This window comes from Patella vulgata, chromosome 7 (assembly GCF_932274485.2).
Source record: "Patella vulgata chromosome 7, xgPatVulg1.2, whole genome shotgun sequence".
NCBI classification, from domain to species: domain Eukaryota; kingdom Metazoa; phylum Mollusca; class Gastropoda; family Patellidae; genus Patella; species Patella vulgata.
Window position 1 is genome coordinate 19,408,641 of NC_065885.2, and position 15,226 is coordinate 19,423,866.

General features: G+C 36.8%; 1 protein-coding gene across 2 annotated transcripts in view; it reads left to right on the forward strand.

The window, feature by feature from the left end:
• LOC126826917 (uncharacterized) overlaps nt 1-15,226 on the forward strand; it is a 35,314-nt gene that overhangs the window by 11,898 nt on the left and 8,190 nt on the right. The window contains exons 2-9 of one of the 2 annotated variants that reach the window (XM_050556061.2): nt 767-982; nt 3,461-3,583; nt 4,694-4,904; nt 5,982-6,194; nt 6,979-7,101; nt 9,769-9,975; nt 13,477-13,634; nt 14,095-14,225. In XM_050556061.2, coding sequence (XP_050412018.2) covers nt 788-982; nt 3,461-3,583; nt 4,694-4,904; nt 5,982-6,194; nt 6,979-7,101; nt 9,769-9,975; nt 13,477-13,634; nt 14,095-14,225 — 1,361 coding nt within the window. In that variant the 5' untranslated portion in view covers nt 767-787. Of the gene's footprint in view, nt 1-338; nt 983-3,460; nt 3,584-4,693; nt 4,905-5,981; nt 6,195-6,978; nt 7,102-9,768; nt 9,976-13,476; nt 13,635-14,094; nt 14,226-15,226 lie in introns of those variants that run through there. The other variant, XM_050556060.2, reaches the window with a different exon arrangement.

The window sequence follows — 15,226 nt, forward strand, 5'->3', positions numbered from 1 at the left end:
GAGCTGCAACAGTACACACACCAGTTATACCTAGACGATTAGTGGCCAAAACGAAGAATGCGTAGCAGGGAAAGTGTTATATATCGGATTTAGTACTTTCATATATATTTCATTATATTGAATTACTGTTTGTGTTGGCTGTGAAACTTAGATAAACCATAATCATATGTTGGTAATTTCCTGATCGTTAAAAAAAACACGCGATAATATTGTAATGTCATAAAGGGAAAGTCGTGAGCATTTTAAACATTTATGTACAAAAAAGTAATTCATTTCAAGAATCTCTATCGGAGTTGGCATGGTGATATCCATTGCATGTTTATCTGGAATATACATGTATCAATTAGTGGACAAACTAAAGATAGATGTCACAACAACCGGAGAAAATGGAATTTTACGTTATTTACCCACATTTATCACTCTTTCAATGAAGTGCCAATGTAGCGTTTTGTATACCACAACTAACAATGCATTTATCGTCTATTTCAGATTGGCTCGCTAGCCTGGAGGTCGGGTGTTCGATCCCTGCATTGGCCGAGAAAGTTCATCCCGATTTTCCGGCGTGGTTTCCCCTTGTCAGTGATGCAGGACGGAGGGCCTGGCAAGAACAGCTGTCTAGTTGGAATTCGATATAAGAGTAGGCGATAGTGCCGCTGCCCGGGCAAAATTTCCCTCATAGCACACTGTATGGCGTATGCCCGTCTTCATTAGCCCAGGTTAGGAGCAGAACAGTAGGACGTTAAACCCCATTTCATTTTTATTTCAGATATCCGACCAAAAACTAAATATGCCAGTGACATTTTTCAACACAACCGATTGCCAGGCGATAGCTGAACGGAGTGAAAATATAACAGCAAAAGTTGGTATCCAACCTTCAATAGAGACATGGGAGGCTCTGATTATCATTGTAGGTACTGGAGCGATGGCATCTGCTATGGCCTGGACCTTTAGTTTTATTAGAAAATACATCTATAATGATAAGGTTAGTAACACCCAAATACTTACTTGGAAAGTCCACAAAATCAAAACCGAAATTTACATTCAATGGGGACGCATAACAAAACATAGACAAAATAAATGATAAGTACATAATTGGGAATGATTGAATCAGAAACTAAAAATAATCTACTGAAGACGAGTGGTTGGGATGTGTCTTGTACCTTGACATTGTTGCTAGACGTTTTGTGAAAAATGATGCTTAATTTAATCTGTCTATGCGCAACATGACCAAACAAGATTGAAGATACAGTTGGACTTTATAACATAACACTTTCTAAATCGACAAGATATCTTGAATATTGTTAAGAATTAAATGTTTGCGTTTGGCAGAATTAGTTCTTTCACCTTTGGGATTTGACTGTTTTCATATAGGATATAACATTCAATAATGTAAAGAATTACTTTGGATACGATGAACAATCCATTATATCCATGAGATTCGCATACTTATGGAAGCGTTAATGACGAGAAAACAACCCATAGAATAAATTAATGTATAACATAAGATTAATGTTCATTGTTGATATGCAATACTTCGACACGTAACGTTAATTCATTGCGGAATCGATGAATAAACAGAGTCGTAAATATTTTAAAGATGCAGTATGCAAGAGCTAAATCGGCCTATTGCAGGTTTTTTTCTGACTTCATATGTTATATAAAACATTATTTATACATTTATTCACATGACACGCCCATAATCAACTCTCTGAGTCATCGTGTAACAGAGATATAAAATGAGTTGGAAAAAATACGCCATTTTATAAATTAACGTTAAAGTGAAAAATCGAGACTTTGTTTATTATCGTAGCAACAACGGTACTTGACAATCGAAACTTTCGCTTAAATCTTATCAAAACTTCAAACATTCATGACGTCGCTCAGAATATAGTAATTGGACTGACATGTTCAGTATATTCATCTAATTATTACATAGTGCATCTTTAAAGTGGTTTTCAATGAATTTAACGAATAGTTTACTCTAAATAGGTCTGTCCTTGATTAGAATTGAGGGGGGTTGGATGGCCGAATGGTTAGCACGTGCGTGCTGTGCGGTCTGTCATTGAGTTAACTGGCGGCGTTTCGAGTCCCCGGTTGTACGTGACAAGGCGAAGGGTCGCCTGTCCAACCTCGTGGGTTTTCTCCGGGTCCTCCGGTTTCCTCCCACTGCTAAAGACCCCTACGCGCAAGCGAATTATTGAAATAAAATTGAACCATGTGTTAGTCCCGAAATGACCTAGTTTGTGGCGAGTGGACGTTAAACCCCATTTCCCTCTCTCTTTTTTATTAGAATTGAGATGATGTGTGGCCAATAGTAAATAGGTTGTAAACTTATACACAATATGCCGAACTAAAATACAAATGAAGATTTTCAGATCAAACACATTGAGAAATAGTACTAACAATGAGGCGAATTGGCCCAAAAATGGCCGAAATCAATCAATCCTAACGGAAGTAAAGACTATAATTGTTTATCTTCGTAGTCGATTTCATTCCACCATATATATTTCTCTCTTAAATAGTTATTCTACGCATGAACGGACTTCACTTTTTCTCTTTAACATTGATGTTAAAATGGCACCAAATCTACTTTGTGTTCATAGTTTAGATTGGTTTCTAGAAGACACTTTAAAGTTTTTAATATTCTATCCTTCAAACTCGTTGATTCTTTAATGTTCTTAAGGATGCATTATGTAAGAATTATTCAAAAATGGATGTATTGAACATTTCATTCAAATCACTTTATTCGAAGTTGTGGGTGTTTGTAGTTTGGAGGAGATGAAGCGTAGACTGTTTTCTTTTTATCGTATAGTAACGATACTGGACAACCTCGACTAAGTCTCGATTATCCATTTTATCGTCAATATTTTAGATCCCGCGGGTGTTCAAATCCATTTCAAAATCGGCCACCCGATGGCTGATCATGTGAATATATGTCTCAAAAATAATTTATATAATATTAAAAGCCGAAAGAAAGACCTGTGATATTATATCTTTAATATGAGGGCTTGAATTCAGAAAAAGTGTCAACGATAGTCGAGCAGTTACAGTCACGTAGTAAGGTTTCTAAGAGTCATTTCGGTCTGCGTTACTAAATTTACTAATAAGGAGCAAAAAATAATAAGAATGACACATTTTTAATAATGGTACGTAAAAGGCAGAGTTTTAATGCTGTCGCTTATATATCTAAACGCAAACAAACCCGAATTCTGCCCCAGGACCCGTAACCATCCGGATACTTGACTAGATACTGGACTCTCGACTAGAATATTTCTGTTGGACAGAATGCTATTAGTCATTTGGATAATACGAAACACTCTCTTGGACAGAGATTGACGTGCACATAACAAGACTCGTAACAGATGAAATTCGGTGATGAGCAGGTGTTTAAGCTCAAAATAATCCTGTAGTAATTAAAAGTGTTCTACTTGTTACTTAAAATGTTATATTTTTTTTTCAGAATTCCCTCGATACCTCGTTTGATGCGGGTGGTAAAGTGAATGTCGGATTAACTGCTACAACTCTTGTATCACAGTGGACCTGGGCAGCTACCTTACTACAGTCTTCTACAGTCGGCAGCAAGGTAGTGTTCATATACTTTTACAAACTGCACTTTTAGCAATACTAATCTTAACCCGTATCTGGGTTGTTAATTACTGGTCATAGACATAGAATGATTCACAGGTCATTAGAGTCATACTGTGTTATGCACGATGCAGGTTCTTCGTATTCTTTCTCGACAACCTCATGTCACATTTTGATGTACTCTTAATTGCGTGACACCTCTGTCGTATCAGATGATGACAGTACTGCAGGCATGACTGATTTCTCGACAAACCAAGGACATAAACGTATGGTGTGTTCGATTCATATTGCAATGTGGGGTATTTTAAACTTTGTGTTCCAAATGTAGAACATCAACGGTTTTACCGAGAACATATTTTTTAACGTATACGATGGTATATTGCGGTACGTTAAATGACAATCAAATAAAAAAAGATACCATGGACAAAAATAAGTTCAACTCGTGCCCTTTACGGTAACTTCTTTAAGAAGTCGAGTTCCAATTTTAGTCCTTTTCAGAAAATTGTTAAGTTCTACTAGGATTTGATGGGTTTTATATCGAGCTAAACAATTACATATTCCGAATGCAACTTCTTCGACATTTTTGTGGATAAGGTGGTGGTCACTCTCTCGAGATGATTGAAGTCCCGATGCGCCATTTTAGCGGCGCCATTTTAGAACTATATATGAATCACAAACAAACTACAATAATTTGAAGGATAAATCTCTAATAAATATCAGTTCAAAACAGGTTCAATTACGTTAAGTTTTTACAAAGATATGTGGAATTGAATTTTAAATGCAGCTTCACTAAGTAAATAATCTGTTTTCTTAATTAATTGTTCTGAGTATATATTAGTGTGGATTAAGTCGGCAGAAATTTGCTATTTAAGCGAAAAATGCAAATGACACATCGTTACTTTAATACATCGATACCCTTTACGGTTTAGTACCTAACACTGATTATCCCATTATCATTTAATGTATTTGGCCGAAACTTGATCCTGATATTATAAACTTCAATTCGATATCTTGTTTCTTCGGTAAGTATTAAAGGACGTTGTCTTTCCGATCACCTCCCAAAGGATGTTGATGACCACTCATTTTGTTTATATGTTTTGTTCTCTAGTATGGAGTTAGTGGAACATTTTGGTACGCTGCTGGAGCAACAATACAGATCCTGTTATTCTCTATGTTAGCCGTACAGTTAAAGATACGTGCACCTGGTGCCAAGACATTCCTGCAACTAATCAGAGCCAGATTTGGTGCCAGATGTCATAAAATAGTTTGTGTTTTTGCACTGGTTACCAATGTTATTGTCACCTCAATGTTGATGTTGGGTATGAACATTTTTTTATGCGACTCTTGAAATTGACAAACTTACCAACGCAACTATTTGCTTTAGTTGTTAGATGATCGCAAAAATTACTGTGTTCATTCCAGTAAATAAATAAATAAAAAAATACGTCTTCGGATATTAATAATGTATACAAGATATTGAAATTACATACATGTATACAAATTCTTACAATAATAGATTTCCATGACAATGGATTATAAATGATATCAGGTAACGCACAGAAAAGGTTATAAAGTTTTATAAAATATAATATGACATTAATTTACATAGTCTTCCTGATATGATTTGACAATAGTCTATATAGGAATAATAAGATGAAATAATTGTCCATAGTAATCTGGCTATAATCTTAACCATTCGTTAGGATTTATATCATAATAAACCGGTAAAAATAAATGATGAATTACGGGGCTTAAAATCCCCTTATATAGTGTCGAAGTAAAAAGTATAAAAAACATATATTAAATTTGTTTAAATGTTATTAGAATATTAACGGAGTGGGGATGGCCGCAAATAAATCATTTAAGTCTGGTAAGAACTGGTCAATAAAATGTGATATCATATTACGTCTTTTGATTATATTCTCAATTTTGACATTATTAAAAGGAAAAATACTACATTTAATATTTAATTTTTAGGACACGTTTTTGAATGTTTAGAAACTTTTAAAACAGGATTAGTTTGTATACTCTGTTGCAAGTGTACTCGAATGTGTGCGCGTAGTTCAGTACCACATTCACATATATAAAATTTATTGAATTCGTTATATACAAGAACATATATATTTTTGGTACTACAATTCATATTATCATTGATTCTAAACGTATAATTAGTATCAGAAAATGTGAATTTAGTATTAATAATCATATGTTGGCAACATTTACAATACATGAATTCATACGAATTTTAGGTCTTTCACAAAATATGGTCTTAGCTTCGATCCCATTATTGCATTTATTCAATAAAGAATAAATATTTGTCATATATTAATCTCCAAATTACCCATTTAAACCAACTGTCTTCTTCTCTATCCATCTGTAACTATTTGTGTTTTCAGGCGGTGCGGCAGTTATAACAAGTTTAGTTAAAGGTATGAGTGTGCAGTATGCTACAACATTAGTAGCGTTTATAACTGGTGCTTATACTATGATTGGTGGATTAGGTGCCACGTTCTATGTATCATATTTTAATACAGCTATAATATACATAGTTACCATCATATTTCTGAATAAAGTCTACAGTGATGGCGATGACGAGACTAATCCGTTGGGTAAGTTTTAACAATACAGTCAGTCATTTCTATATTGTATGTCTTCGCACCTAATCCACTTTATATTGATCTCGAAGCTCCGAGTTGCAGTTTTTAAATTTGCGGTTAAGATCGCTATGAACCCTGCATTAGTTTAATAATTTATAAGTACTGGTACAATTAGGAACGTTTGGTTGGTTCCTTAACCTTTAATAATTAAAAGGAATGTGTCTCTATCATTTGGAATCTTAAAACAGACAAAATGGATCTAAAGAGATTTATCAATATGATATAAATATATATAAAGTGATTTATGTTCAATTTTTAAGCATAGTATTGTAATTTATAATCAAGTATATGGTCGATGAAATACGTGAACGGTCCAAATTGAACGACAGCCGTTTAGATCTGCTTAGTACATTCTTCACGTTTCTTTATTATTGTTATGTCGTTTGTGAATCAGCCATAGTTAAGCACTTCCGTGTTTCGTGTAGGATATGTTTTTTCTTTGTTTATTACAAATGGCACCGAAACCATAAAACACACGACTCGTGTGGGCTACCGTAGGCCTACTGATTACAAAATGACCATTGTGTCTTAAATATTAGATATAAGTATCAATATTTTCACGGTAAGATAACAATATCAATATTGATTGAAATGGAACAATATTGAATTGTAATTCGTGATTTAATTTCAAATGTCGTAGAAAATATCGAGTTAGAGATTTAGCCCCTTTAAGCCAATTCGGACAATGGCAAACCTTCATAAACATAATTATAATATTACTATAACCATTTCACAGGTAGTGTAGAAAAGGTGTATAATCTGGTGTCATGTAGTTTGGCACCTGAGGGTAATCTGGATGGTAGCTACCTTACGATAGTCTCTTATCCAGGATTAATGTTTGGCCTTATCAATATTGTTGGTAAGTAAACTTTTATCTCCCAGGAAATAATTTCCAAAGATACGCCCTGCAATGGACTTTTGATAGATCACCCTGTGTGTCATTTTATTTGTCCCGTCTTTATTAGCCATGTAGGTGCATAAACGTTGGACGTTAAACCCCAGTTCATTTTTTCCATTCGTTTAATTTGATGAGTAAAATCATACATGATCTTTATTCATTTTTTTAACTCACCATAGCTAAATCAGTCGGCCCGTGGGTGTATTTTAACGCTGTGGGTGTCTATCTTAAAAGAAAATAATTTGTATTATCTATGTTTTAAAAATATTTCATTCTCCTAATGCGTCACATGTAATAGAATACATTAATGGCGCCTGTATATTCTAATGTAAAATCATTTATCACTTGGAACTGGTTAACGATGGCATTATATAGAAAGATAGGCACAAATCCAGACCCAACTTTTCTATAGTAAAGTTTTGCGTAGAATACGTACGTTTCCAATCAAATGGGATCAAAGTTCAAATGGGGTCATTTACACTGAAAGTGAATGCGCAGTCACTCCTGTATCATGAAAACATGCTGAAAATGATCGAAAGTAATCACTCTTTCAATATAAATGCAAACTTGCTAATTTCATCTTTCTTCTTTGTGACGCCGGAGGTCAAAATGGTCAAGTTTTCCGTATTTGCACTAGGACGATTTAAAGAAATAAATGTCAACGTAAAATATAAAACCTAAAGCGAAACCTGTTCTAATTAATAATAGGAACATTTAAAATTTATCTTTAGGTGGTCTTCGAAACCTGTTTCAAACAATCTGATTAAAACACAGATTTATATTTCGTTTCGTTTTTTTATACTTTCGATGGCCTACACTACATGAAGATCTGGCCGGTTGTACTCGATATAACAGACCGTTTCATTGGCTAATCTCTCACGTCAACCATAACGACTGTAATATAGCAACTCGTCCAGATCCTAGTGTAGTAAAGACAAGTAAAACGAAATTTTGAACTATAAAATACGAAACGAAATGGGATTTGTATTTTAATCAAATTGCGTTTCAAAAACTCTCAAATCGAAATCTCTCCTATTTAGTTTCACAACGGTTGCTATACATAATATAATGAAACTAGTTGTCCGAAAAACATTTGAATAGTTTCATGGTATAGACCTCTAAAGAAACGGCAATTGATTATCAGGTCACCAAACGAAAAAATTAACCCAAAATCTTAAAAGGGTTACGTGTCCAGATAAACGGTTTTGACATTCACCTGGCCACCTTGACTTAATGGGACCATATGCAAACCAATGCAGTGTCACACGCAGCGATGCAAAATTATTTCAGTTTTTTGGAGATATAAGATATAAGATGGTATAAGATAGCGATCAATGAGCTAACTATCTACTCATGCAGCATCATAATTTCTTCCGAGCTTTTGTTTTAAAGATCCCATGAGATTATTTTATGTCTTAATGCAGACATACATTCCAAAGTATAATGGTTGGTGCTTTATCTGAATATGTAAGGTTCTCCCAAGGCGGACTTTGTACGTAATAGTTAATTTGCCACAGTTCAAGCAGAATGAAAATGGTACGCTCGTTTACTAATATATACAAACCATGGCAACATTCTAAATGAAAACAGGAATTATGATTACACAGCTTAAAAAATTGTCATGGGTTTGATAAATAATAAAGTTCGTGCCATTGTTTTGTCTTTTTGACATCCATAATGGTATCCGTCGATCAATGCTTGTTTATCTAAACAAACAATTAATAAATATGTTGTGTATTTTGTTGATAACATTGATTAATTAGTTGTAACCAACAGTGTGTCAGGTCAAACAAATATCAGTCTCCTATTGTGAGTGCAATAACTTCACAATTTCTAATCGTTAAAGGAAAGTAAATGCTTTTCAAATCCATCCGGACTTTTGAAGACGGACACACGTCATACAGTGTTCCTTGTCAAGCCCCCAGTCCTTACAATTGCCAAGGGGAAACCACCCGGAAAATCCGGTGGAGGTTTCTACGCTAATGACAGTATTAGTGTAAACAAGGAATTTTCCAGCGATTCAAAGTTGTTCAATTTATTTTTGGTGCCACCTCTCCACCCCACCTCTGCCACTACCTCCACCAATGTGAACGTTTTGCTCTTTTTAATGGATGTCTATTTGAATTATAGATATAATTTACTGCCAGTAAGAATACTATATATATTATCTTACCGAAATAAAATGAACAATCGGTTAGTTTTCCAAGGAATATACGGGGCGGGGGGGGGGGGGGCGTATTCATGAGACGATTGCAGCTTTTTTGAATCGGACCTATTTCTGCTAGAAGGGCATTTACGATGGATTTTACCGTCAATAAATACATTACTACAAAAGTTTGCTACCTTTGTGAATACCAATGAGAAGTGGTATTGGTTGTTCAAAAATGATAATCATATCCTGTCTCGTGCTCAACATCAGGGGACACTACGTATAGCAAACTCAAACAATAGGTTGGACGTGGATATCAAAAGTCGAAGGGGGCTAAAGGCCAGTGACAGAGTCATCAGTCTAATGGTTTAAAACAGAAGTACTACAACAGTAAGCTCCTCAAATAAGCAGTGGTATCAGATTTTCGTTATGTTCGGCTCATTTTCTAAACTTATTTTATCCAAAAAATATCGTTATAGGCAATTTTGGTACTGTTTTCGTCGACCAGTCATACTGGCAAAGTGCTGTAGCAGCTAAACCGAAACAAGGCGTAATCGGCTTCTTGTTGGGAGGATTATCATGGTTCGCCATCCCCTTCTCTCTAGCTACAACCATGGGACTGGCTTATGTTGCTTTAAGTACCAGACAAGGTGTTCCATTACTAGTCGATGCTGATGTCGATGCAGGTAGGTTTGATTCTTCTTCTTAATAATAAGTACAAAAAAAACTTTATTTCATGTTTCCAACCTCATGGTTTTTATCCTGCTCTCACTGCTAAAGACCCCTACGCATAAGCGAATTATTGAATTTGTGGGGAGAGCCATCGGCACAATCAATACATTTCTTAACAATTCTGTTTTCTTTAGAATTAATTGGAATATACATTTTTAGGTTATCGAAATATAAAACAAATAAGATTGTTATGTATTTGTTTTTATAATATATAGTCAATAAATACCTTTACACATGTAATATTCACATAACATTCTCAATTAATTAGTCAAAATGTTATATTGGATAGTTAATATACAGAATGTAGTAGAATGTAGTGTGGTTAGCGAAACGATTATCTGATGTTCATAGTACGGAAGGGTATGGTACAATTGTATTTTAATAGTTCGCTTGTGCGAAGGGTTTTTAGCAATGGGAGGAAACCGGAGGACCCGGAGAAAACCCACGAGGTTGGACAGGCGACCCTACTCCTTGTCAGGTACAACCGGGGAATCGAAATCAGTTGACTCAACGACAGACCTTATGATGCAGCGCGCACGCGCTAACCATTCGGCCATCCATCCCCACTCGGCAAACCTCGGAAGATTCCGGTACCCTACATCTAACCTCGGCTGTATGATAGTAATTGATATGTACCTACGCCCATACATTTGCGATGCGGCTACCGGTTTACTTTAACAGGAAAACGTGCCACTTTTACAAAAAAAGTCCCAAAATGGCGTCTTTTGTCGAGTGTATATAACTAAACGAGCAGATATATTGTCTCAAGGCTGCTGGTTTGATAAATTCCCTGGTAATTCACCAAACCCAATGCCAAACTTGACGTTTGTTGATATAATACAATCTCCAACGCAATCTCCATGGGCGCAGCCATATTTCACCCAGGACCTTTTAAAATAGTTCAATATTGCGGAATTCGTCATACAGCTAAGATTAGATGCGTAGAATCTGTCGAGGTTTGCCGAATGCATCCATCCCCACCCACCTATGAGATAAAAAAGGCAAAAGTCTAGAAATAAAAGTCATCCGACGTGGGAAGGTATTGCGAGGTCGGTAAGTCGCATAGGGGGTCGTACGCGCGTCTTTTGACCCAATGACGTCAGACATTGATTGATTAAGAAGTTGCCGTCACAAACGAAATTTTGAACTATAAAAAATGAAACGAAATAGGATCTGTGTTTTAATAAGACTGCCCCACATCTTACAAGTTGGGAATTAAAATCGCGCCACTAGACTCAATGACAAACATTATGATCTAAACTGCACGCGTTAAAGCATTCGGCCACCCAACCCCGAGGGTGAGGCTGTACGGGGTTATTTAAAACAAAGGATTGTTGTAGCAATATACGCCGTCGGTCGTCTGATATATTCTCTCTCACAGATCTTGTTAGTCAGTGATCGTCATCTCTGGCGTATATTATTGTAATTATCTACTCTATTTTTGGATTTCACTTGTGTACGTATTTTCATTAGCAGATAAAACGTTTGTTTATCACTCAGGAACAACAGTATACAAGTTCGTATCTACATTTTATGTCTCTCAACCCCACTAAATTTGACTGTAGACCTCATGTCCTGCTATTTTCATATTTTCATAATGAAGAAGACACATGATACATGACAGTTGTGTTTATCACATAACCAGTGGCCAACCGTTATTATTCATATAGATAGCATATATCACCTAACTATATTATTACGTTGTATAGATTCAAGAATTGCACATAATTACGTATTGATAAAGACGAAAACAGCCTCGTCGAAACGTTGTTTGCATAGTAATAAATTCAGTAATTGTGTATCCATAAAAGTGTACCTTGTGTGGGTGTATTTAATTACTAAATGCTAGTGGAGTTGGATTACCACTTCCAGTTCCGGAGTTGTACTACTTCCGGTTTCACGAAAAAATATTTAAGAAAGCCTTGCAGCTAGTTAAAAATATACTTTAACATCATGATTGTATATATTATCAAAACAATTTCTAACACGTTAAATAGCCATCTTTTTTTGTACGATATCGCGCCAATATATTACGTTATCGTGTTTTGAGATCGTCAAAAACTAACAGAAAATTATATGTCTTCGACTGACAAAAACATTAAATGACGTTTAACATTTCTGCATCAGCGGAACTAATAAAGACAGTGTACTAGGAAACATGGATGCGACATCTTCATCGAATTAGCACCCATAGGTTATTTTACGTGTATCACATGCCAGGCACATGAACTTTATTGGTCAACACCGGGACCGAACCTGGTCAAAGCCTAAGGTTAAGGGAGCACAGGCACAAGTTTCAACTAGGGGTATGGACGGTCTCCCCAGAAATTTTTGAAAAACAGACTGCTGGAAAATGCAATCTGGCAGTATCAGTTGAGATAAATAGATCTGACCAGATACTGTCTGTCGCCTGGCAACTAGTTTATCCGACCAGAGTGGAAAACGAACGGACTTGCGAACCTCGACGAAGCTCTCTCATGAGCGCCAAAGTAGCGAGCCCTTACGGGGCGGGGCGGGGCGTATGGGGGACCTGACCCAGAAAATTTTGAAAAATAGACGCAGTCTGACAGTATTCAGGCACCGATCGTCGAGATAAATAGATCTGACCAGATACCACCTGTCGTCAAACCACTAGTTTATCCAACCAGGGGGGAAAGTGTCAAACGAACGGAATGAGTGAGCTAAAGTGAATGAATATTCTTGCCGCGTTGAACCTATGTCCAAGACCTTTGAGGATCGTAAAAAGCACCTCTCAAGTGGTTCACGTTTATAGTAGGTTTACATAGGATTGATTCGGTAAGAAATGATCTGGACTCTACAACATGCAAGTCTATGACTGGGGTGGGAATGTGGGATTCAATCACAGTAGAAGGTATTGATTACCCCGAAAAACTGACCCTTGGTTAGTTGTCCAGAGCCATACTCACCGATACACCACCCCACTGTCTAACAAACAACCACCCCACTGTCTAACAAACAGCCAAAGACTTGACACTGTTAATACATGTATATGCCCAATCTTCTTCCTTAGTAGCCTTGTCCATTCCCATTGACACACAACGCTTTCGATACGCTCCAAAAGCTCTATTTTGTGTCAAATCAATATTCAATTCTGAAACTACACTTAATTCTTTACCCTTTGCGATCGAAGCAGGCCCAAGGAGTGGTGGAATACATATTTAGTGTATATTTTTTACATCAGCATATCCAATATTCGTGCCGCCGAAACCACGACCCGATCCGGTGGTTTAAGTGTGCTTGCAGAAGTATGTGGGGGGAGGGGCAAAATTTGTACCGATCTAGCACATAAAAATTCTCTCGACAGGCCGGATTTGCTTAATTTTGTGGTCACGGGCGGACATGCGACTTGTAAACCATCGTGTCCAAACAATGTTTATAATCCCAAAATAATCAAACTGGACGCTAAACTAAACTCGTAATTTCTTATATTTTAGGGTTGGTACCACCGATTGTAGCTCAAACCTTACTAGGGAAAAAGGGAGAGCTTTTAATGTTGGTTATGATATTGATGGCTATAACGTCAACAGGGTCATCAGAGGTCATGGCTGTGACGTCAATTCTGGTGTTCGATGTCTACGCTCTGTATTTGAAGGTAATTAACTTGAATATTATCAAGGATGGCCCCCTTTGTCAGTGGTGCGGGACGGAGGGCCTTGCAAGGGACAACGAATGGTCGTTCGGATGATACGAAAACCGAGGTTTCGTGAACACATTGACGAACACGTAAAAGAACCCTTGACAGCTGGAATACGAGTATATAATCCGCAGTAACCCTGTCCGGACAAAGTTGACCTCATCGCATACTGTATAGGGCATGGCCGTCTTCATAAGCCCAGTCGGGGCAGAACAGGGAGACGTCAAACCCTATTTAATTGCATTTCATTAACCAAGGTAGACCATCAAAATGGGTGAGAAAAGAGTATCCGATTCGCCCTAAACTCACTCTAATTAAATACAGATCTATATTTCGTTTCGTTTTTTATACTATCGATGGCAATTAGTTGGACGAAAGGTTCTTTCCTTTACATTTGTTTTGTTTTCATATTTTGCAGCCATATCGCTTAACCACTGATACCAACAGTTGTATTCTTTGTGGAAAGGGTCGTGGTCGAATGGCGAACCCACGTGATAAATGTAAATGTCAGAGTATGACGCATTGTTCAGCATGTCACCAGGATGACAAGTAAGTAGAGGGTCTAATTGCACGAACTCATCTGTACTGCGACGTGCGACGAACCATAGTGCAGAGATGTCGAATGGTCTAAAATTGTGCAGAAAGGTTCCATGCGAATCCACGAATCTGCCTTCCGGGGGTATTCCAACCCGGCCGCCGAATGGTTAGCACGTGCGTTATTGAGTCAACTGGCGTGGTTTCGATTCCCCGGTTGTACATGACAAGGGGTAGGGTCGCCTGTCCAACCTCGTGGGGTTTCTCCGGGTCCTCCTGTTCCTCCCACTGCTAAAGACCCCTACGAGCAAGCGAACTATTGAAATAAAATTGAACCTTATGTTAGTCCCGAAATGACCTAGTTTGTGTCGAGTGGACGTTAAGCCCCATTTCTCTCTCTTTCTGACAGGTCTGACTAGGAGTATGGGGTACGGTGTTCGTCTCTTTAGTTTACATGTATGCCAATAGTTTAAGATTGACTACACCCACGCTGCTGTTTTCCCACCCGGTATAGTAAATAGAAATTAATTCTCTTTTCTTTGAGTCCCTCGCCACCATACGTCACAATGAATTGTTTTATATACGTCATTGAAAGGAAGTAATTATCGAAACTAATGTGTTGCTTTACGATGTTTGTCTCTGATAGTTGGTAATCAAACGGTTGTAAATCTGTAATAATATGGATACACTGAGCTTGTAATTGACTGTAATAACAATCAAATGAGCGGTGTGTTTAAGAAAATTAAAGCTTTCTTTAATCATCGACTATTTGAATCGTATTTAATCCAGTTATTCTGTCATCTTAATGAACATTTGGTTACACGTGTTCTCTACTTTTGACATGTCTATTTTAGTTTACCCAACTTAATAAAAGTAATGCAGGATATTCTTTTATTTCTATATATAGCAATACTTTCGAATATACACAACACGATTTAGATCTCATGGAGTTTCATGGAATTCATATATAGAACAATTAAAATATGGAGGCCTATTGAAAGTTGATAACACTCGGA